This window comes from Phocoena sinus, chromosome 13, assembly GCF_008692025.1.
Source record: "Phocoena sinus isolate mPhoSin1 chromosome 13, mPhoSin1.pri, whole genome shotgun sequence".
NCBI classification, from domain to species: Eukaryota; Metazoa; Chordata; class Mammalia; order Artiodactyla; family Phocoenidae; genus Phocoena; species Phocoena sinus.
The window spans coordinates 3,648,157-3,673,123 of record NC_045775.1 but is presented as its reverse complement, the minus strand read 5'-3'; the positions used below and the strand labels follow the sequence as shown (position 1 = coordinate 3,673,123).

The 24,967-nt window shown below is 45.4% G+C and overlaps 1 protein-coding gene across 1 annotated transcript; it reads right to left on the bottom strand.

The window, feature by feature from the left end:
* Window positions 1-1,813: 1,813 nt before the first annotated feature.
* Window positions 1,814-3,228, bottom strand: SOX11 (SRY-box transcription factor 11). Its single transcript, XM_032653290.1, has one exon. The coding sequence runs from the start codon at window positions 3,205-3,207 to the stop codon at window positions 1,849-1,851; it is 1,359 nt and encodes a 452-aa protein (XP_032509181.1). The 5' UTR covers window positions 3,208-3,228; the 3' UTR covers window positions 1,814-1,848.
* Window positions 3,229-24,967: the final 21,739 nt, after the last annotated feature.

The window sequence follows — 24,967 nt, the reverse complement described above, 5'->3', positions numbered from 1 at the left end:
AGGAAAGGGCAGGCGGAGAGAAAGCGTCCCCGGATTTTCCTAACCGGCCACCGAGTAAGAGAAAAAAGAAATCGGCCTGCCCATTGACCACTTTCAGCCTAAGCCCCCGAGTGTGGGATCCTCTTCTGCCACCTCCCACCTGAGCACACACCGGCCTTGTCTCTGTGCTGCGACTACAGAACGGCCAGGATGAGTTCCATAGAGACTATGGGCGATGCGAGTTTCTATCAGGTCCAGCTGATTTATTAAAATTGTCAAGATACAGACTTCCAGCACCAAAAAAGAAAAAAAAAAGAAAAAAAAGAAAAAAAAAACAGGCAATGATGTCGACAGTGCATTGAGTCTGCTTTGCCACCATTTGCTACAAAATATGCAGATGGTCTGTACTTTAGATTATATTGCACAAAATGAGAAACTTTTTAAACTATGTGCCTTTTTTCTTTTTGCTAAAAATCGAGAATCCAGTTTCAAACCTTCCATCTGGGGCCCCATCCACATATCACAGCGTATGAGATACATAAAGTCCTACTATAGTACAATACATATACAATCTTTAAACTAAGATAACAGCTCTGAGGTCTATATCACCATTTTCAATAAATCTTTACCTACAAATATTGAACAAATCTCTACTATAGCTGTACAAAAAAAAGTTTGCTTTTTTTTAAACCACAAGGCCTTTAGATGCAAGGATTATTTTAAAATTTTAATCCTTTTTAAACCAGGACGTAACGTACCAACATACTTGCATGCTAAAAAAAAACAGAGGAAAAAAAGAAATCAAAAGGGAAGAAGTGCCTGAAAGTCTTACTGAAAAAACACAGCAAGAATGTTCCCTTTTCACTGTACAAAAATACGCCTGAAAATATATTAATTTTTAAAAAAGACTGAGGTCTGTTATGTATCAAAAATGTTTCAATACCTTTTGTACTGAGGTCTAGGCTGTCTGGTATTCAATCAAGGAGGTATAGGGAACAAGTTACAAAAAAAAAGTTGGCAAGTAGAAATCACATTTGTAAAACCATAAACAATTTGATCTGAAAAGTAAACTCTGATCTTAAGTCAGTTCACAGTTTTTTTTTTTCTTTTTTTTTTTTCTTTGTAAGCGTTTGTACAGTCTGCATTTTTTCAAGCTCCCTGCAGTTTTGTTAAGAATCGGATGCATAGAAGACATCAGTTTTCTCCCTCCAAAAAAATAAAATAAAATAAAAAATTTGCCATGGTCCCTTTTTTTGTGTTTGTTTAAAAAAAAAAAAAAGACACCAGTTCTTTAAGATCTCTTAAGGAAAAAAAAAAAAAAAAAAAAAACACATCTCCAACCAACTCCCTAGCGTTAACAGTCGCGCTGCCAAAGGGTCCTCCGCAGGCGTCTTCCAGACTTCAAAGCCCGACCAGCTTCACACAGCGCCTTCCGGAGCGGGTCCTCCCTCCCCTCCCCCGCCCCGCCCCTCCGCCTTTGTTGCAATCGCGAATTTCAGAAAAAAAGAAATAGTAATTACAAAAACACATTTGAGGGGGAAAAAATCACAACTCCAGACTAGGTATGCAACTACCTTGAGACACGATCAAGGAAGGGAGGGGGGACAAAAAAAGGACAGGAAAAATGTTTCAAAACTACTCATTTCACTTTAACTCCACCAAAATTTTCATCATCTTTTCCAATTTCTTTGTGTCACGACATCATATCAATACCAGCATCTTCTTCTCTCCCCTCCACCCTACCGCCACCACCATCGACACCTCCTCCCACCCCCCCCCCCGCCCTCCTCCTCACGACCACCACGACCTCCTCCCAAGGAACCCTGCTCTGCACCCGCCGAGAGAAAGAGCGAGAAGCGGGCGCCCCTCTCAATACGTGAACACCAGGTCGGAGAAGTTCGCCTCCAGCCAGTCCCCCGCGATCATCTCGCTCAGCTCGGGCGTGCAGTAATCGGGGAACTCGAAGTGGGAGCCCAGGCTGCCCTCGCTGAACGAATCCAAATCCTTATCCACCAGAGACAGGGACAGGTTCCCGGACGCCGCGCCGCCCCCCAGCTGCTGCTCGCTGGCGCTGTGCGCGCTCTGGGAGAAATTCAAGCTCAGGTCGAACATCAGGTCGTCGGCGTCCTCGCCGCCGCTGCTGCTGCTGCTGCTGCCGCTGCTGCTGCTGGACGAGGAGGACGAGGACGAGGACGAGGAGGTGGAGACGGAGCGCGAGGACGCGGGCGACAGCGCGGGCTGCGCCAGCGGCGGCGGGTGCTGCTTGGTGATGTTCTTGAAGCTGTAGTAGAGGCGGCTGCCGCCCCCGGCGCCCGCAGTCGCGCCGGCCCGCACCTCGTCGTAGAGGCTCGCGCCCTCGGGGGACTCGGCCGCGCTACTCAGCGTGGGGCTGGCGGGCACTTTGGCGACGTTGTAGCGTCTCAGCAGCTGCGGCGGCTGCTGCCCGGGCGGCTGCAGGAGCTGCGGGTGCGGCGGCTCCTCGTCCTCGTCGTCCGCCTCCTGCTTGATCCGCAACTGCAGCTCGTCGTCGTCCTCGTCGTCCTCGTCATCCTCGTCCAGGAACACGCACTTGACCGTCTTGCCCGCGCCGCCGCCGCCCGCGCCGCTCCCGCGCAGGCTGCCGAGCACGTAGTCGTCGCCCGCGCCGCCGTAGTCCCCGGGCTGGGCCGCCTTGCCCGCGCCGGCCTTGGCGCCGCCGGCGGCGGGGGCCGTAGGGGCCTTGAGCTTGCCGCATTTCTTGCTCGAGCCCTTGGAGGTCTTGGCGCCGCCCGCGCCGCCGCCCGCGCCGCCGCCGCCGCCCGCCGCGCTCTTCTCGGGGCTCTGGCTGGCGCTGGGCTTGGCCGAGGGGTCCATTTTGGGCTTTTTCCGGGGCCGGTACTTGTAGTCGGGGTAGTCGGCCATGTGCTTGAGCCGCAGCCGCTCCGCCTCTCGGATGAACGGGATCTTCTCGCTGTCCTTCAGCATTTTCCACCGCTTCCCCAGCCTCTTGGAGATCTCGGCGTTATGCATGTCCGGAGACTGCTCCATGATCTTCCTGCGCTCGATCTTGGACCACACCATGAACGCGTTCATCGGCCTCTTGATGTGGCCCGACGCCGTTTTGCACCAGTCCGGGTCGCTCTCGTCCAGGGCCACCGGGCTGCAAGCCATGAATTCGCCCTCCTCCGTGTCCAGCGCCTCCCGGGGCAGGTTGCTCTCCGCTTCCAAGCTCTCGGCCTGCTGCACCATGATCCGCTGCGGGGCTGGGCGCTCCAACCCGGGCCGCTCGGTCTTGTGCGGAGCTCCCCCTCCCCCTCTCGCCCCTCCACCTTCCCGGGCAAGTTGCAAAGTCCTCGGCACCCCGCGTCCGCGGCTCCCCCCCTCCCCCCCGCCCCCCCTTCCAGGCTGCACACAGCGGCTTCGGCGGCTTCGGCGGCGACGGCCGCCCGCTCGCGGGGAGCTGCGGCCGCGACGGGAGAGGCGGCGGCGGCGGCGGTGGCGGTCGAAGCAGCCCGGGACCCCTCTCTCCGGCTCGTGGCTCCCGCCGCGAGCGCCGGACCCCGAGCACTCCCAGGCGCGCGCGCTCCTTCTGCAAAAAGTTGAGGGCTCTCTCCCAACTAGTTATCAGGGTGTCATATGGGTGACATCACTCCCCGGGCCAGCCAATGGCTGGGGGCCGGCTCCGCCCATCTGCCTTTATTAACTCCGCGGCCCCTCCCCCTCCCCCGCCCTCGGGGCTGCTTTGCAAAGATGGGGGTGGGGGAGGAGGAGGCCTGTCTGGAAATATGTTATTTTTAAAAAATCCGCGTGTGTGCACAGATGCGCCTCTCCCCAGGATGCTCCGGAGCCGCACACGGCCCCGCGGCGGGCCGGCGCTCCCGGGGCGAACCGGGTTACTCCCGGCGTCGGAGCGAACCGAGGACCAGGTCCCCGGAGAGGCCCGGCGCCCTTTTGTGCCGGGTCCGGGGAAGGCCGGTCAGAATGTGCAGACGAGGCGCGCGCTCGCTCGCCGCGGGCGCACGCTCGGGCACGCGCACAGCCCGAGACGGCGGGTGCCGCCCGGCCCGCCCGGTGGGCGCAGCTGCTCCCCGGCGCGCCCCCGGGGGCTCGGCCGCTCCCCGGCGCCGCGCGCCGTCAGAGTCCGCCCGCGGCTCCCGCCGCACCCCGGCCGACGGAAGGTGGCGCTTTAACACAACAACCTTCCCGGGCACGTGGGCTCTCTCCTCCTTTTCCCTTTCTCCTTTTCTCTAAAGCAGAGACATCCGTTTAAAGCCCGAGAGGCTGGATTCCCCCTCCTCCGTTTGCGTTTTCCGTTTTGTCCTTTTTCCTCGTCTGTTCTTCCTCCTCCGCGGTGTTTGGAGACGCCGCGGTGCGGGTTTGGCGGCGCCGGGCCCCCGCGCGCCCCGCCCCGGGCGGGGGCCGGAGTAACGGTCCTTGGGGCTCAGCGGGGGCCGGGTCCTCGCCTTCGATCCGGCCACTCCCCGGGTCCGGGACCCTGGAGCTTCGGCACAGCCCCGCCCCTGCGTCGCTCGCCCCCCCTCCCCTCTCCCGCTCCTTCCTCGTCCCCTCCCCCAAGACCCCCTCCCCCTCCTTCCCAGTTCTCCCCTTCCTCTTTGTCCCCTCCCCCTGTCTCGGTCACCAGCGCCCTCCAGAGCAGCCTCGTCCTGAAATCTCGCCCCGAGCTAGCACGCCTTATGGGTCACTCGCTATTGTAGCTGAACAACGCAGACCAAAGAGAAAACCAGGAGCACCCCAAGTTTCCAGTCGAAATATTCCCTATGTCTGTGGCAAGGTGGGACCGACTGCCCGTAGAACAGAGACACGGTGAGCAGGCTAGCAGATGTCAAGCCCGTGCCCCGTCCGTCTCACTCTGATTATTTCCAAACGCGTTTTTCTTTGTGCGTCCCTGTTACCCGTCTCTGGATATTCTGGGGGCAATTTAGAGAAAACCGCCGCTTCCTATGCATTCTCTGTTGTCATCATCACCGTCTTCACACCCTCCGGCGTTGGGGAGCTGGCAACTTTGAGTAGTTCCTAAGATGCTGCCCTGAGAATTTCACAAGAAATGTCAGCTGCTCAGGACTAGTGAAATTAGCCAAACCTACTTCCTTTCAGGTGCTCTCTCTGCGAAAAAAATACTGCATTACCTAAGCATTGCAGTTTTTCTGACGTCTTTAATGACACAAAATGGTACCATGTTTTCACAGATCCGTATTATTATTATTTTTTTAATCTTCATGGCCATACCCTCCCCCACCTACGTTCATCCTAGAGAAGAAACACTGCATCAAATACTTGTACTCAGGCCAATAAGGCAGGCGGTTTGTTTTTTTAAGGGCCAGAGGAACCGTAAGAATTTTCAGTTGTTCTTAGGGGGTAACCTGAAATCTGGAGACGTATGAAACCCAAGGCAGTGTGTGGAAATTCATCTTCTCCCCGCAAGGCCAGCCCTGCATCTTGTTTTTCTCCTGCCTCACAGGCTTCCCAGCTCTTCCAGCCGTTGGGAACACCACAGGAGGGTAGGGATGGCCTGGGTAGTGACCCTACCCGTGCTGCACCCCACACTCCGGCTAGAGGGCTTGAAATAATTTAGCTCAGTTGCAATATTTTCACGCAAACTACGAGGATGCCTAGCATTTTAGACTCTGAAAGAGGATGCATTTGAAAATCTTTGGCGAATTCAGTATTTATGCGCCTTCACTCGACAGCAAAAATCAGGTTTAACTTCTTACTTATTTAATATTTTATGCAAACACATTTAGATCTTTTAGTTTTCCTTTTCTCTTGACCTTTGTTGCAGAGAGTCCAAAAATATAGTCTTTGGAATACATAAGTAAGCCACATTCCTATTTTTCTTGAAGCATCTATTTTTTTTTTCAACTTTGTTTTTAGAAATTAGGTTTAACCTCAGAATGAGAATTATGTGAGGGCTGAAAAATAATGGGCTTTATTCTTAACAGTGCTGGGATCTTCTTAGAGGAAGTATAAGGTAAAATTTACTCTTTCAAATAAGAAGTGTAATTTCTGTTCAAAGAAAGATGGCCATTTGTTAGGGAAGTTAAAGGTGGAGGAAGGAGGTTGTTTATTAGTCGGAGAGGACCGGAAATGATGAGAAGAGGTGAGTGGGTGAGGGTAAACCCTGTGATGTGATGAGTCTTTCAATAAACAGAGACTGGAGGGGGGAAAGCAGGCATTGCCGGTGTGCCCAGGAATGTGGTAGAGCGGATTTCTCCCTCTGTGCCATGGGCAAAAGGTAAAACACACTTTTCAGGAGGGATTAACCGGATTGCTATTGTGTATCATGTATCCACCCCACAAATTTAATGTTAGCTCATTTAGTGAGGGGACTAAGAGTGAGGAAAGAAAAAGAAAACTAAATTAACTCCTCTCTATACTTTTTTTTTTTTTTTGGTTTCCTAAGGAAAAATGTTTTAAGTAGTATAACATTAAAAAAAAAAAAAAGAAAAAAAAAGAAATGGGCACGTGTTTGAGACCTGCACGTTTCTTACAGGAAGAGTATTTACGTGTGGGAAACACATGTTTTCAACACCAGCAGTAACCAACTATTTAAAAGAATTTTAGGCTAACAAAAAATGCGGGCTTCTCTAATGATACACCTCTTGGAAGTCTAATTTGGTAAAACAGAAATTTATCTGCTATTTTTTAAACCACTGAATGTACCTCAGGATTAGACACATCTTCCATCTTTTAATAGTGAATATACATGTTCTGTTTGTGTGTATATCCACCTATGTACTTGTTTAGAAGCAAGATATGCAATCTTCTTACTAACAATAAACATTGTTGGATATATAATTAATGTTCAGAGTCTTAAGATTTACTTTGGATTATCAGAGCTACAAAAGACTATTTTATGGTTATTATTATCTTTTTTACAATTGCATCTTTAGCAAAAAAAAAATTATAAGGACTGTTATATAAGAGGGTAAGATATTCTACAAAATCTCTCAAAATTACAAAAACGCAATTAGAACAAATATGAAATGTACCTTTTTCCTTTGAAGAAGAAACATTTTGCTAAGTACATAATACACTAAAAATATCACTGGGTGAATATCTGACTCACTGAATGGAACATGCCATTTTTAGAAGTATTCTGACTCCATGCGTGTCCCCATTGCTGAAAGGATGCCGTGCAAGGCAGCTCTTCCTTTTTCTTCTCCTTGGACCTACTCTCCCAAGGTGAGTTCTCAGCTCTTTGGCATTCAGCTATATCAGACCTCAATCCTGAGTTTAGACTTGAATATCTTCCATCTACGGGACCTCCCCCTTTCATGTCCCTCCGACAGGGTAGTGGGTATAAACTGAACTCTACCTATTTTCTAGGCACACACACACACACACGCACACACGCACGCACACACACACTACCCTTCACTGCTACTCTTCATATATTTCCTACCTTGGTGAAACTTACCAAAGCATACATGTTCGCTAAAATAGAATGTGGACACCATCTCAGAGTCATTACCCCAGACACATATACTTAAACACTGAAGTTTTCATAAGGTGAATATTTCTGTCTCAAAGAATTCCACAAGATCAGCATGATCAGACACCCGCCTAACTCTCCAAATCCCAGCTTGCCCCAGTCTTCTCATAAGGCACTCCCTTTTGCATTTATTCTACCCACCTGGAACTTTCCTTTCACCGGACCTTTGCATTTAGAGCCCATTCACTGCATTCAGACCTCAGGTGCAATGCCCCTCTCCCAACAAAGCAGGCTGCCAAGGACTGTCAATACCTTGCTTGGTCCATCACATGTCCGAAGCTGAAATAATCTTCTTGTAATCTCACTTGTTTATTCTCTGAATCACCCAGTCGGAGAGTATGCTCCATTAAAGCACGGGCAGTAGGGCAGTATGGCACAGGGCAGGAACTCTTACAGTACACACCCTACAGAAACCAAAGTGTCACAAATTAATATCTCTCCTTATTAAGTAAAATTGTTGGCTAAAACCCACTGAATTCACCTATTAAGGAAGTGCTATTGTAGTTTGTTAAACACTGACTTAGGGTTTGAGAGCTAAAACTCAGAATATTCTACCTTGGATTGAAAATTCTGGTTCTGGTGTCTTTTTTTTTTTTTTTAATTGGGGACCTTATGTACTCTTCAAATTTTATTTAATAATAACAAAAGCATTACACAAAGTGCCTCTGAATTTAATGTCTTGTCTTTTTTATTAGTAATATGACTGTGTATTCTTTTTTAAATAAATAGACTTATTTTTAGGAGTAGTTTTAAGTTCACAGCAAAATTGAGTGGAAAGTACAGAGAATTCCCATATGTCCCCTGTCCTCACACGTGCACAGCCTCCCCTCTATGGACATCCCCGCCCCCTGGAGTGGTCCATTTCTTAAAAGTGATGAACCTGTATTGACACATCATAATCACCCAAAGTCCATAGTTTGTTTACATTAGGGTCCACTCTTGGTGGTGTACATTCTCTAGGTTTTGACAAAAGCATAATGACATGTATCCATCATCATAGCATCACATGGAATAATTTCATTGCCCTAAATATATCCTTTGTGCTCTCCCGCAAAAATCATCCCTCCCTCCTCCCTCCAACCCCTGGCAACTGCCGCCTTTTTTATTGTCTCCATAGTTTTTGATTTTTCCAGAATGTCTTATAGTTGGAGTCATATAATATGTAGCCTTTTCCTACTGGCTTCTTTCACTTAGTAATATGCATAGAAAGTTCCTCTATGTCTTTCCATGGCTTGATAGCTTCTTCTTTTTCAGCGGTGAATAATATTCCCCTGCAGGGATATACCTCAGTGTCATTTATTCATTCATCTACTCAAGGACACCTTGGTTGCTTCCAAGTTTTGGCAATTAGGAATAAAGCTGATATAAACGTTCATGGCGGAGGGCTGTGTTGGCATACGTTTTTTATTCTTTTGGGTAAATGCTGAGGATCGTGGCTGGATCATATGGTAAGAATACGTTTAATTCTGGACGACATTGCCAAACTGTCTTCCAAAGTGACTGCACCGTTTTGCATTCCCATGAGCAATGAGTGAGAGTTCCTGTTGCTCCACAACCTCACCAGCATTTGGTGTTGTCGGTGTTTTGGATTTTAGTCCTTCTAATAGATGTGTGGTGGTATCTCGCCACTGTTTTAATTTGCGTTTCCCTGGTGACGTATGATATGGAACATATTTTCATATGCTTCGTTGCCTTCAGTATGTCTTCTTTGATGAGATGTCTGTTCGGGCCTTGTACCCATTTTTGAATCAAGTTGTTCATTTTCTTACTGTGGAGTTTTAAGAATTCTTTGTATATTTTGGACAACAGTCCTTTATCAGATGTGTCTTTTGCAGATATTTTCACCCAGTCTGTGGCTCGTCTTCTCATTCACTTGAGAGACACCAAACCCCTGGCCTCCCTGTTCCCACACTGCCACCAGACTCTTCCTTCCGGCATGAAACTTGGACACAGGGCTCTCCAAATTCATGTTCAGTGAAGCCCTTCACCCTTGAACAAAACCCACTCCCCTTTGCAATTTGAGTAAGGGCATGTGTGTCTCTTTCTGCCTCTCCAGCTTCATCTGTTTCACAATTAACAAAATCACAAAGGAGCGCTAGGGCAGCCAGCACAGGGCAGTGCCTTCCAAACATATATCTGGACGGTGACCTGCCATACGAAATACATTTTACACCACAACCTGGCACACACACCCTCTGCACAAATACAAGTGAAGCTAACTACGGGGTGGATGTTTGTGGTTCCAGATAAAGCATTTTCACATATTCACACTGGTCCTAGTAACCAGCCATTTGCTAGAACTTGATTTCTTTTGCAATTTAAACAAACTTTACTTCCATTAAAAATATATTACTCCAACTTTTTTTTTTCTTTTTTTTTTGAGAACCTGCTCTGGAAAAGGCATTCAACTGGGCACCCCAGGGATTTTATATATATATATATATATATATATATATATATATATATATATATATATAAGGTGAATAACTGTTTCCTCAAAGCATGTGTTTTTAGTGTCAACAAAGCTGCCCTCTTACACTGCCGGCTCCCAGGGGCTGTCCTTCTCCAGCAGCCGGCATGTTGCTCCGGGAAAGGAAGGACAGAAATGGGGGCAGGGAGGGTGGCTTCTGCACATGGTGCTAATCCTTTACCATCTGAACAAAAGAGAGACACAAGCGCTGCAAACATGCCTGAGTGCACTGCCTAGAGTTGCTGTCTGTAAGGGAAGGAGAGAAGACAATTGTCTGCCCTCCCCAGGATGGAGAAGCCTATTCTCCTAGACTGACTTCACTCCCTTTTGTATCAACATCCTTGTCTTACATACCGAAGAAGACAATGTGTATGGTTGTGTGTGTGTGTGTGTGTGTGTGTGTGTGTGTTTATAGGAGTGTAAAATAAAAAGGAATGGATAGACAATTTTGAAAGTACAATTTTAAAATCCACCAAATCTGGTTTCTTCACACACGGCTACTATCTTGGTTGTTGTGTCTTAATCTCATCTTAGATAAAACATCCACATCCAGAGCTATGACTGTGTCATTATTTTTGGTGATGTCTCCCAAGGGGGGCACAAGAGAACTAGTGACTGTCTTTCAGGTGAGCATCCTGTCTATTTCTGGGATGCAGTTGGCATAGCTGCGGGAGGGAGATGGCTATAGAGGGGCCTGACCAGGAAGGTGAGATCATCAGTCATGTCAGATGCAACACCTCTGTTCTCCCCGCTAGATGTGATGAGGTAAAGTCCTAGCAATGACTTTTTCTGACTAAGCACCTTAGCTGTGGCCTGTGCTGCATCCCTCCTCTCCCCATGAGTCCTGTAATCAACTAAATCTTTCCTTAATTGACTCCTGAACTCAGGTGTCTACTGCTGTTTTCTTTTCTGGCCCTTGCTGAATCAATCACTCTCTCTGTCTCACCGTCTCTCCGGGCGCTGGTTCTCTTTCGCTCTCTCTCTCTCTCTCTCTCAATCTCTCTCATCTTTTTTTCTTTGGTATAGCTGAGATTCTTTTTTTTTTTTTTTTTTTGCCTTGAATTTTTGTATGATTCGTGTTATCCCCATGCTATAGGCCGAGCTGCGTGCAGTACAAATTATTAAATTCTAAGTAATCATAGCACAAACAAGAAATGGAGTGAGATAAAGCAAACCTGTCAAGAGGATGGCTTTTGTCACTCTCTTCGAAGAGGGCATTCATGAGCCTACCTACCTGTGGTCTCCATCAGAGTAGCTGTTAGCTGTTGCGCAAAAGTAGAATAAAGGGGGTCTCCTGCCAGAGGTGGCGGAGGATGGGCAGCAAGAGGCCTCTCGTGTACACCTGTGCGGACGGCAGAGCGAGAAGGCTGCATCCCGGGTCGGGAGGACCTGCCTCTCCGTGGCTAACAGTAACAAGCTGTGTAACCTCTGTGCCGATGGGTAACCACTTTGGGTGTTTTTTTCTTCACGTCCAGGACAAGTTCAGACCAGATGGCTTCCAAGGTCTTGTCTGCTTCTTACCACTTTCTAATGTTTGCATGACTAAACTCATCATTCTTGCAGAAATCATAAACTGAGGGACGTCATTTTGGTTTCATTCTCTTAAATCATACTTCTGGCATCTACAGATTCGTTATATTTTAAATATGTTCACTTCATAGTGACTCCAGTACACTAGGGCAGTTACTGTTTTCTCTTTTTCACTTAAAGGAAGCACATACAGGCACACCTCGTTCTATTGTGCTTCACGGATACGGCGTCTTTTACAAATTGAAGTTTCGCGGCAACCCTGCATGGAGCAAGTCTATCAGTGCCATTTTCCCAATGGCAGTATTTTTAAATTAAGGTCCGCACATTATTTTTTTAGACATAATGCTATTGCACACTTAATAGACTACAATATAGTGTAAGTATAAGGTTTTTAATCAATTTTTACTTGCTTTATTTTTTGTTTTTTTTAAATATGGGATATACATATAGTGGAGAAACTATCCAGCCAATAAAGATAATGTAGATATACATTTATTGACATGGAAAGCTGTCAGTGTAAATAAATACATTCATGTATACATATATACTTGCACATCTGTACACATATAAAGGGGAAAAAACTCTAGCAATGAAAAAATGTGTAATATATATTTTTTAATTTTTAATTTAATTTTTATTTTATATTGGAGTGTAGTTGATTTACAATGTTGTGTTAGTGTCAGGTGTACGGCAAAGTGATTCAGTTATCCACGTACATATATCCATTCTTTTTTGCATTCTTTTCCCATATATGTTACCAAAGGGGAAAGATGGGGGGGAGGGGAGGATAAATTACAGGTTTGGGATTAACATCTACACACTACTATGTACAAAATAGTTAATTAACCAGGACCTACTGTACAGCAGAGGGAACTCTACTCCATATTCTGTAATAACCTGTAAACATAACTTTTATATGCACTGGGAAACCAAATAGTTGTGTGATTCTCTTCTTTGAGATATTTGCTTTATTCTGATGGTCTGGAAACAAACACACAATATCTTCGAGGTGTGCCTGTATTCACTGCAGAAATGTGGAATCAAAGAAAAGCAAGTACAGAAATCAGAGTTGCCTGCATATACCCAGGGCTAGCATTTTGGTGCCTCTCCTTCCGCCTCGATAATGTTCTCTCTACTTCCTTTAGTTTCTGTTCCTGAGGACTCTGCAGAGACCGCATCCTCTTCCTCTGCAGCCTGGCACCCTTCTCTGTTGTAGGGATGCCCTCTCCTGACCCTGGGGCTCCTTCTCAGCTGCTGCTCTCTGCTGAGAAAACCCCATCACTCTCAAGAGTGAGCACAGCCCTCTATGACTGGGTCCTTCCAGGGCAGCCCCCATCCAGCCTCCTTCCTCCACGGCCCCTTGATTCATAGAAGCATCCAAAGCGCTTGCCCCACCAGATACTGGGAGACCACCAGTTCCGACACACCTCAGTCTCCCCTGAGCTCCCTCCCAGGATGGGGACCTCACGGGGTGGTGTTGGCCCGCCTTTGCTCTCAGACATGGTCCCCATAGGTTGGCAAAGGGAAGAGGAAGGCCCTGGCTAGTTGGGCTAAGGACAGAGAATCCGGGCAAAGAGGATTCTTCTCAAACCTTAAAACTGAATGGAATCGGCCCTGCTGGGCTTTCGACTTGGTTGGAGCCCACGACCTCTATTTTCCTTCCGGTTTCTCCCATCTGGAATGGAGATGTCTATTCTATGCCGGTCCATCACTGTATTTTGGAAGCAGATAACTGGTCTGCTGTCACAGGTTCACAGCTGGAAAGGAATTTGCTTCAGGATGAATCATACCTCCAGTGTCAACCATACCTGATTGACATGATATTTAGACGAGATTTGGCGCTCAGAGTTCATGCAAGAATGGGCTAGGATTTGGGGGGTGTTGAGATGGAATGAATGTATTTTGCACGTGAAAGGACATGAATTTTTAGCAGCCAGAGAATTGACGGTTAGGAGTTCAGTGTTGTTTCCCCAAAATTCATGTGTTGAGGTCCTAATCTTCAGGACCTCAGAATGTGACTATAATTAGAGATAGGGTGATCACAGGTGATCAAGTTAAAATGAGGCCATTAGGGTGGGCCCTAACCCAGTATGACTGGTGCTCATAGAAAAAGGGGAAACTTAGACAGAGCCACACACAGAGGGAAGAAGATGTGAAGACACAGGAAGAAGACCACCATTTACAAGCCAGGGGAGAGGCTGGAACAGACCGCCCCCCAGTCCTCAGAAGGAACCAACCCTGCCCACACCTTGACCTTGACCTTCCAGCCTGCAGAACTGGGAGTCCACACATGTCCATGGCTTTCAGCCACCCTGTGTATGTGGTGCTTTCTTAGGGCAACCCCAGGAAACTAAGACAGGGGGCGGGGGTGGGGGGGGAAGAGAAAAACCCAGAGCTCACTTCTGTTACATGTTCCATTGAAAGAATTTTCCCCTTTAGTGAATCTCTAGTAATTAACTTAAGTCAGTTTGGGACTGTAAACTGTGTTGCAGAGGTGATGGCTCCCATTTTCTCCTCTGAGAACCGCAGGAAGGAAATACCGGTGAGACACAGCACGTTTTTAATCACACTTCCTGCCCATGCCTCAGCATGGCATGACCTCTGCCCTCAGCAGAATCGTTCCTTCATCATTGCCGGCCCTGTAGCACCTTGTGCACACTTTTATTACAGGATTTATCACATTTACACCCCAATCTTCCCTGTGACAATGGGTTCTGTAAGGGCAGAGACAAATCTATTCACTTGGCCACCAGGCTGCCTGTAGAGGACGTGTGAGGGACCGACCGAGGTCTACCATAAAGGAAATCCTTCAGGGTTATTTATAAAAACCTGTTTCAGTGCTGAGATGCTGCTATACAATGAAGTTCCTCCATCCAGTTTCCCGGGTATATCTTGGAGACAGGAACAGCTGACAAATACAAGAATATTAATGAGCATTTCAGTTTAGAAATCTCACCATCATGGTGGGTGTTACAGGTAGAATAATACAAACAATACCAAGGCTCAAAGAGAAGGCTTTCCTATATGACCATAAGTTCCCTTAAAAGTGAGCCCATTTATTTCCCCTTGTGTGTTCCCTGAGGTTAACAAGACGCCTGCTGCAGAGTGAGGGTCAACGTGCTCCCTTAAATGAACAAACAAGTAAAAGAGGAAGGAAACCCAGAGGTCACGGTGGCTTTGAGAGGGTGGCAAGAGAAAGAAAAAGAAAAACCAAGAACAAGAAAGGGGACACATGATCCCCCTTCTGTAGATCATTGTTTCTGCCTCACAGGGTGACCCTGCTTGCGGCCACTGCACCTGGCATTCATTCCAATGATATTCTTCACCTTGAACTTGTCTCTTATCTTCCCATCCATGCAGTTTGGTGCTGTCAATATCTTACCAGCATGTTAGTGGATTTGCTCTCTTAGTTCTTTGTGGTTGTTATTTTCCCCTCTTGCATGAATCTACAGGGGGTGGCCTAGAGGAAAATCCAGGGTCGCCCAAAGTGCACGGTGTTTAGACACATTTCTCGTGCATTTTCCAACAAAGTTTTCATGCAGAAACTTCAGCTCTTTGACTCTCTTTCCCTGAGGATGACTTTTCCAGGCAGATTTCTCCCTCTTTCATGAAACAAGATTCCTGGGGAAACTTGCAAGTTGTAAAGATCCATACAATCCATTTACGTATTACATGTCACTATAGAATTTTCAAGTTCATTCTTGAACTTGAAAAGTGGGCCATTAGGGGACATCTCACAGAAGTGGATGGACATGCCCAGGATGAATCTGAAATAAGTCCAGCGAAGTACAAAGCCCTAATGCCCACCCATCCTCTCCCACACTGTGCTCCATTGAGCCAGGGGACACAGAGACCACTGATCTGATTCAGGCTGGAATTATTAACTTACAGAGGTAATAGCGATAATGCCACAGGGTCTTGTCCTTCATTCCCCTCACTCCATTTCTTGGAGCAATGACATAGTTTATCCTGCGTCTTTGGTATTTTTCTCAGGACTTAGTTCTGTTATGTCTACACTGATGCCAGGCCTCTGTCTACCCTCTTATAAGCACAGAGCGAGGGGATAGTTAATAGTATTCCAGGCGAATACATGGCAGTATGAGTGAGATACTGCTGTGTGTATTTTTGGTTCTGGCAGTGAAGAATAGGATCTGAGGCATAAAAGGAAAGATATTTATAGTATTTCCTGGTCGTGCATTTACTTGCCCAGCTACCTCAGCTGTAGCTTGTTTATTGTGTTGATGTTAATTACAGCCACGTGACAAAATCCTATTATGCCCTGTACAAAACTGGTTATAGCTGTTCTATATGACATATTCAAGACCAGACGCACGATTGACATAAAAGCCCTATTCCACAGACATAAATCAAGTCTAAGCTTGGCCATATTTTCCGTGAAATATGAGAAGCATGCACGCTGCCCCCACTCCCCATACACACACACAACTGATCTGCCTTAAATCCAAAGACAATGTATGGTATCCAGGTTGCCTATTTAAGAAAGAAGCAGACTACATATTCCCTTTACAACAATATTCTTTATTAACTGGTTGGAACTACTGATTGCGTATTTCAGCACTGCATGTTCTGAAGTGTCTAGAGGGGTCACCGTGTCTCTGGGTGAGATATCGATAGGATTACAGGCACATTTTCATGCACACCTCACGCTGAGTAGGTAACACACACAATTTTGAATCACAAGTTCTGACTTTATGGCTTAGAATCTCCATTTACTAAATGATTCCACTTACCCTATCTGAACCTCAGTTTCCTCCTGGAGAAAATGGCTCAGTACCTCTGACCTATCTCTAAGGTTATTGAGAGGTTGAGAGGTACTTTCTGAAGCTCTTGTATGATGATAAAGCATTTTTACAAAAATGGGCCAAGACACTTGGGAAATTGAGATAGCAACCGGGAAAGAAGGCAACCACATCTTCTGAAGATGTGTTTATTCTGTGTTCGTCATGTAGGCACTGTTTGCCAGAATGTTCTCTGGATAGAAGGGATGGAAAGCAAAGAGAGCAACATTTCAATCCACCTCATTAGCATCACTTAGACAAAGTTTTCTCGCTGCTAGGTTAGGGGCCTAGTTGAAATTTAAGACGTGGAATTTCAAGAGCGTGGAATCCGGTAGCCATCACTGCAGAGCTGCAGGGTCCTTGTCAAGCTGGGAAGAGCAGGGGTAGATGCAGTGTTGGCAGGGAACAGCAGGGCAGTGCCGAAGTTCAACTGCAACGGTGCACTTAAGCCAGGCCGACTTGGTTCTTCCTGTTGTTCATGCTATTTATGAAGCTCTGCAATTCCAGCTCTCTTAGGAGTTGACAGAATATAGGAGATCATCAATAAGTGGTAGAGTAAATTATAACATACCTTGATGCTGATTAATTTTGTCTCCAGGGTCTCAGAGCCAGAAGAGAAGCAGCATGATGCCAAGCTACACAGTAACCAGCTCAATCTCAGAAAATACGAGTCTCTCTTTTTCCACCCACATACAAACTGAGAGAACCCTACTGCAGAAAACGTTTTCCAGGCAGCACAGTCAGGATACTTGATTTGTTATGTTTTTTTCTGCCCACAAAGCATGTAACCATGTGAAGACCAAACTAAAGCTCAGGACTTTCCATCATTTCCTCAATCTCACCTTGGATTAACTGTTGTTAAAGTTCATGTCAATTAACTGTTGCCACCATGATGAAATTTCAGCTTCTGCTTAAAGGACACAGTCCCCACCGATTTGTACAATTCCATCAAGAGCCGGTCATGTTTGGAATGACTGAGGTCGCCGATCAAAGCCGGTGGTATTTGTTCAAGGCTCTGGGTTATTTTGGCTATGGAAAGCATATTGCACATTTAACGAGCAAAGAGGACAACTTATCTGTCTGATCTATTATAAAAAAGATCATTTCGGATCACTTTATGTCTCAAGATTTTCTGTTAGCATCACTATTCTTTAATTATTCATACACATATTTATATATTTAATAACGATTTATGAAGCATCAGTTCTGTCCCAGCCACCATGTTCAGATTATTAATGAAGAAGACACCTTTTTCCTTCAGCTGAACATGTATTTAATGAGTGTGTGTAACGTTCCAGACACTGGTTCGAGTGCTGGAGATGTAAAGGGAAACCCCTAGTCCTGTGAGGGAAACACATACACACTCAGGATTTTAGTGCCATTCGCTAAACAAGGAGATGCCTGTTAGACAGAAATATTAGGTAGACGTTTTTGGATAACAACTTTCTTCTAAGAATCACTTTAGGATATTTTCCACTGTGGTGAGGCAAAGAGGTTTTACTCATTTTGAAAGGGAATGTGCTTGATTCTCTTTCCTTTACGGAAATACAGTCGTTAAGGAGAGTGGGCAGTTTGTTTGAAAGAGCACAAGCCTTGAAGTCTGGGAAACACGGTGCAACTCCAGGAGCTGTTTGTCCTTAACGTTTGTCCTGAAACTCTGAGTCTAAGAATCACAAAGAAGTCACAAGAATACTGGAAGTAGCCTTCTTACCTGTCGTTACCTCTTGCTGGAGGTATGACCTTGGGAAGGTCATATCATTGCCTTGAGACTCTCTATCCACAGGATGGAAGTGATAAAATCTTGTCTATCTTCAGATTTGTTTACAGACCAAGGTGACGACTGCTTGTAACAGGATCATAAAGTATAACGTGACATAGAAAATGGAAAGTATTTTCTTCTTCTTCTTTCATCGTCAAACGACCTGTATTTATGCCAAGGTATATAATCAGCAAGCACATGTCTGTATGTCTTCAAATGGGTGCCAAGAGAGTTAAGACCTATGATGACAGGCCTGTGTGTGTGTGTATGTAATTTCTATCTTTATTCAAAAAAATATAATTTTTTAAAAATTGAAGTACCCCCCCCAAAAAAAAACTGAAGTAGAGTTGATTTACAATGTTGTGTTGGTTTCTGGTGTACAGCAAAGTGACTCCGTTATATATATATTTATATAATATATATTCTTTCTCAGATTTTTTCTGTTATAATTTATTATAAGATATTGAATATAATTCTTTGCACTATACAGTAGGACTTCATTGTCTATTTTATATATAGTAGTTTGTATCCGCTAATCCCAAACTCCTAATTTATACCCCCCTTCCCCTTTGGTAACGATAACCTTGTTCTCTATGTCTGTATGATAGTGTTTTGTAAATAAGTCCATTTGTATCTTTTTTTTTTTTTTTTAGATTCCACATGTAAGTGATGTCATATGGTATTTGTCTTTCTCTGTCTGACTTGCTTCACTTAGTATGATAATCTCTAGGTCCATCCATGTTGCTGCAAATGGCATTATTTCATTCTTTTTTATGGCTGAGTAGTATTCTATTGTATATATGTACCACATCTTCTTTATCCATTCATCTGTCGATGGACTTTTAGGTTGCTTCCATGTCTTGGCTACTGTAAATAGTGCTGCTATATTCAGGTGATTTTTAAAAAGTTGGACTAATTTCTCAATGCATCTGAGTGCATCAACAACAAGCAATGTTAAAAAGAAAAGGTGTTAATATACCGAGAATTTGCAAGTGTTTTTCTTCCTTTGGTACCAGTGCCCCCAGGCTGTTGAGGCCTTTTGTTCTTTCCTGAAGCTTTTAACAGAAGCATCCGAGAGGACCCAGCAGACTTGTCCCAGGTTCCCTGAGGTGGGGCAGTGAAGCAGGGCTGAGTGGGGCTCAGATCAGCGACTTGAGTGCTCCTCTGTCACGTAAGTCACCGGACATACACTGTGTCCAGCTCTGTCAGATTCGCCTTTCAACTTTGCTCCTTTTTTTTTGCGGTACGCGGGCCTCTCACTGCTGTGGCCTCTCCCGTTGAGGAGCGCAGGCTCCGGACGTGCAGGCTCAGAGGCCATGGCTCACGGGCCCAGCCGCTCCGCAGCATGTGGGATCTTCCTGGACCGGGGCACGAACCCGTGTCCCCTGCATCGGCAGGCGGACTCTCAACCACTGTGCCACCAGGGAAGCCCCAGATTTTTTTTTTAATGTCAGAAAATAGTGCTGAATAAGAAGATAATTAATTGTACCTGATTAAACTTGGAGCATATGCCCATATAGGTATATAAATTACCTACCACTGTGCCTTACCACTTGTGTATAGATTTTATGTGAATAATCCCACACGTCATTCAGGATGACTCATTCTGAATGAATGGCTTTAAAAATCACACACAAAAAAATCGGTGGCTTAAATGAATACAAGGAGAAAAAAAGCATCTAAGTAAGACTTTCATTGAAATGAGAAAAACTTGGCTTTTTAACAGCTCTTAAAACATAAACAAACAAACCAACCCTAAAATACAATCCTTTTCTCTATCTGCTGTAAAGAAGAACCGATTCTATTTCAGTTTAACTGTTAGTGTGCTTGTTTTAGGAGAAGGTCAGGGTGCCTTTTTGGAGACATTCATTCCAGGAAGCTTTCTTTGCAAGCCTGGCCGCCCTTCTGCTCAGCGTCTGGCTCCAGGCCGGGTGATGAAGATCGCCTGCCCCCCTCGACTGTTCCTTCAGACGGTGCTCCCTCTTCTCTGAAAGGACTCCCCGCTCCCCAGACACCTGCCTGAACCACATCTCTCGGGAGGCCCCCCTTTAAAAAACCGCTGCCGCCACTGTAGGCTTTTCCTTCTGCCAGCTGCCTCATCCCCAGTCTCCCCGAGCGACGATTCCCTCCGCAGCATCCCAGGGCCACTGTGGTGCCACCTCCCGCCCAGAGCCTGAGTCCCCTGCTGGGCAGGTGTTCAGCTGCAGGACCTGGTGATGCAGGCGGAGAGGGGCCAGGAGCTTTGCGAGCATCGGTGCCTCGAGCTGCGGGAGGAGCTGGTGGGGGGACACTGGGCGACAGAGCTGGCCGCCCGCCAGGACTCCCCTGGGCACAGACCCCCTGCCCGGCCACCGTGGGCCGTTTATCAAGGATGCCTAGGGTCCTGAATGCTCCATTTCCCTCCACCACCCTGCTCTCCCACTCCCACGATTTACCGCTTCTGTCTGGTCTCTTCCTCACCAGGCTAAGCCCTTGCTATTAAAACCTGGTCCCCGACCAGCAAGGTTGACATCATCTGGAGGCTGCCTTGGAATGCAGGCTTTGGGCTCACCTCATCCCTGAATCGGAAGTTGCCTTTTCATGAGCTCCCCCGGTGAAAGCTGGAGTGCATCAGGAGGTCAATGGACCTCACCAGCCACCTTCCGCAGACGAGGACCTGGGGTTGCTGACCAGATCGCTGGCCTGTCATTCCCTTGCTCAAAGCCTTTCCAAGATTCCCATAGTTCTTTGAAATGAGGACAGAATCCTCTGTCCAACACAGGCATCCTAAGGAAGGCCTAGCCGTTCCTTTTCCCGCCAGCCCTTCACTGCCCCCTAACTAAACCCTGATCTCCAGGTGGACATGTCACCAACAGTGGTGCTGGAGCGAAAGACATGTGGATGTCTAAATTTTGTTCAAAATGGAGTTCAGGCAATTTACAAAAATGTGTATAAAACAATAGTGTAAAACAAAATATGAGAATTCTAGACAAAGGAAAATCAAGGTTAGAAAAAGCCAGAAACAGTGGTGAAGCTTGATGCCTCCAATGCATCCCACAGGGATCAGGATTCCTGGGGGCTAAATATTCAGCTTCAATATAGCAAGTAAGCAAAATGAAAAGGGAAACACGATCTGTCACCTGATTCCTGGGGTCCTTTATGTAAAGACAAACCAGATGCTTTTTCAGAATACATTATTCTTAGCACTGAAACATGGACAAATTGTCTTCCCGTGAACTTTCACTGTGAGAGGACATTTTTGTGAAGAGCAGTTTCCGTGATAGTTTTACAAACTAAATCCAACACTGAGAGTCCTCTTTTACTTCCACTGCCCTTCAGTGTGAGGTGTGAGCCTGGGACAATCTTCACATCCAAGAGTTCAACCAAAACCCCAGAGGTCAACCAATAGGATTGAGAGGGCTGCCCCCAGGGATGGAGCAATGGAGCCGTGGGCCGAGCTCTGCAGGTGTCCCATCTCCCAGAATGCTCATATCATCAGAGGATTTTGGCTGAACTCTCTAGAAAGGGCCAGGACTACAGAGATCGAAAACTGGTGATTAAGGGCAGATCTCATCAATTGGTACAAACATGGCTCAATTTTCAAACTATGCTTGCCAGTCCAATCTTCTCTTCTTGTTAAAATTAGGACGAGTCACATATTTGGATAGATCATTTTCTCTATGGAGAAGTCAAATATTCTAGAGGTAGCCCTCACTGGCCCCCGAAAAGCAATTCTGTATTTTTGTCCACTATGCCAACAATCATGGTCAGGAATCACAGGAGCCATGGAACCAGTAACTCCTTAAAATGGGCCAGTACATTTATCCTGTTGTCACTTAATGCTCTTTCTAACCTTCCTGTTGTTAGAGAAGAAGAATTGTTTCCAATAAGAAATCAAAATGCCGTCCCTTCAAAAGATTGATGCTTTGATTTCTTTATGAGATCAATTGACATTTAGACCTTCCTGAACCATACAATATTGGAATGACAGTAAAGAAAAAGGAAATTAGCTAAGATACAAAAACAACCTAAGTGTCCTTCAATGGATGAATGGATAAGGAAGATGAAAAAATATATATAATGGAATATTATTCAGCCACGAGAAAGAAGGGAATTCTGTCATTTACAACAGCATGGATGGACCTCAAGGGTGTTATAACAAGTGAAATAAACCAGACAAGGAAAGACAAATACTGCATGGTATCACTTATATTTGGAAACAAACACATAAATAAATATATTAAAGAATAATAATAAAAAAAAAAGTAAAATCTCACAGAAAGAGAGAGTAGAAATGTGGTTACCAGGTCTGGGGGTTGGGAAAATAGAGAGAGGTTGGTGAAAGCGTACAAATTTTCAGGTATAAGGTAAATAAGATCTGAGGATCTAATATAAAACATGGTGACTGTACTTAATAACATTGCATTGTACAGTTGAAATTTGCTAAGAGAGTGGAGCCTAAATGTTCCCCCCTGCCAAAAAAAAACAAGATACATGTGTGAGGTGTTGGATGTGCTAATTAACTAAATGGGGGAATCCTTTCCCAATATATATGCAGAGCAAAACTCCAAGACATGCACTTTAGATATCATGCAATTTTATATGAGCATTAAGACCTCAATAAAGCTGAAGTTTAAAAAAGTGAAATAAAAAGGAGGAAGTTTAGACTTACTACATATTAGGCTCTTATCATTTACCTCAGTAAATGCTCAGGGTTAGAAGTTCTATTTTAAAGCTAAAGAAACTTAGACTCAGAGAGGGTAAGTCACTTTACCCTTGTCACAGAGTTAGCAAGTAATAGAGCCTGATTCTAATTCAAATTTGCCTGATGCAGAGACCATTTCAAAATCCACTTCAACAGAAGTTTATTGAAAGTCTATGAAGTGCCTGGCCCCTTCTCATACACCATACCTTTTTTAAAAAGCTTGGTTTCTATCCTCAAAGATTTTATGATCTAGAGGAAAAGTCAAGGGTGCAAACAACCAAGCAAAACATGTTGTGAAGCAGAGAAACAAAGTTGTGTGGGAAGACCAGACCAAGAGGGGAGTGATCCAGAAAAGCCTCAAAAAGCAAATGATATTTGATCAACGCCTTGAAGAATGAGTAGGATTTCATCAGGTAGAGAAGGAAGGAAGAGTATTGTTTTCAATTTACAGGGGCCCCTGGCCATTGTTTATTCAGAAGTAGGGAAGGAACATCTGAGTTCATTATATCATGTTGTCAAATATGGGTGAAAATTTACATTGAAGCCTTTTGTCTAGAAGGAATTCTTGGAGGCCAGGAGCTCTGGCCTGTTTTTCTTGTATCAACAATGACTGGTGGGTGCAGGCTCTCTCTCTTCTCTGGATCATCTTACGTTTCTGGAATGCAGATCGGCTACTGCCACAGTGAGTGAGTGTAAATTCCAATAGACCTAAACGTTGGCGACACCTGAGCAATCTTTCAATTACATACACTTTAGAGGTTGAGTGGTTTGTGTGTTTTCTGCTTGATAATTGTAGTGTAGTGAACATAAGTATGCGTTATTTTTGTTCTCAGTGATCGAGTGCAGGTCAGTGTCCTAAGGGTGCAGAGTTCTGTTTCAACTGCACATCCAGAATTTTAGTTTTGAAGGCAGTTGTACTGCTGCCCTCAGAGTAACTTCAGGTGAGCTTTGGTGGTGTTCTTTTCCATCTTTATTTTCTAAGATTTTTAAATTTTTAAAAATTGAAGTAGAGTTGATTTACAATGTTGTGTTAGTTTCAGGTGTACGGCAAAGTGATTCAGCTATACACACACACACACACACACACACACGCATATATATTATTTTTCTGATTCTTTTCCATTATAGGTTATTACAAGATATTGAGTACAGTTCCCTGTGCTACACAGTGGGTCCTTGTTGTTTATTTTATATATAGTAGTGTGAATATGTTAATCCCAAACTCCTAATTTATTCCTCCCCCCACTTTTCCCCTTTGGTAACCATAAGTTTGTTTTCTGTGTCTGTGAGTCTATTTCTGTTTTGTAGATCAGTTTGTTGGTATCATTTTTTAAGATTCCACATGTAAGAGACAGCATATCTTTGTCTTTCTCCGTCTGATTTACTTCACTTAGTATGATCATTTCCAGGTCGATCCGTGTGGCTGCAGTGATGTCCTTTTATAAAATGTTATTTCCTTTCCTTACTGTGCCCTAGCATGTGTTTGTTTGTTGTCCTTCTCCTGTTCTGTCACTTAAAGAGCAGCGTTTGCAGACTTTTTCTCCTTATAAACTGAAAGTCATAGTAACAAGTGTCTTCATTCATTGAGATTATGGAATAGCAAACTATGGAGAGGAATTACGTTCCCAATCATATGTTAGGGGATTCAGACGTGTGGTATTCTTTAGCACTTTCATCTTTGAATGTGAATGGTCAGAGTTTTGCTTACATAAAATTGCAGTGGCTTGTGGACTCAGGAGCTTGTGCCCTGTGACCCTGAATATGGAGATTCACCTTCGACTTATAACTGAAGGGAACCCATTCCCATGTAAATATCCACATGGTTAAACCGTGAGGCCTACCCTTCAGGTGTGTACAGGACTCTTATGGGGAGCTGAATGCTGTGTAAAGATAAACACAAACTGAATATTTGCACCCATCTTTGCACACACATCTCAGCTAAGTTCACGTGTAAAAAGAGACTACCAGTTGATAATATCTTCAGAGCAGAAGGATGGATCCATGCCTGCCTCCTTCCTTCCTTCTTTCTTCCTCTCTGTCCACCCCTCTCCCTCCCTACTTCCCTCCCTCTCTTTTCTCTTAGAGTCCTGCTTCCTTAGGGCTCATTCGGCCCTCTGTTCACCAGCAGACTTTCTCCTGAATCTCTGGGGTGTCTGCTCTGTCCAGAGCAGGGTTCTTAGAATTTCCCGCTTCCCCACAGCCCAGTGTAGCCCCGTGGCAAACCCAAATTTCCAACAGCCTGTCGGGAGGCAGT

Coding starts and splice junctions, on each gene's coding strand:
- SOX11 (XM_032653290.1), bottom strand. CDS start 3,207: ATGGTGCAGCAGGCCGAGAGCTTGGAAGCGGAGAGCAACCTGCCCCGG.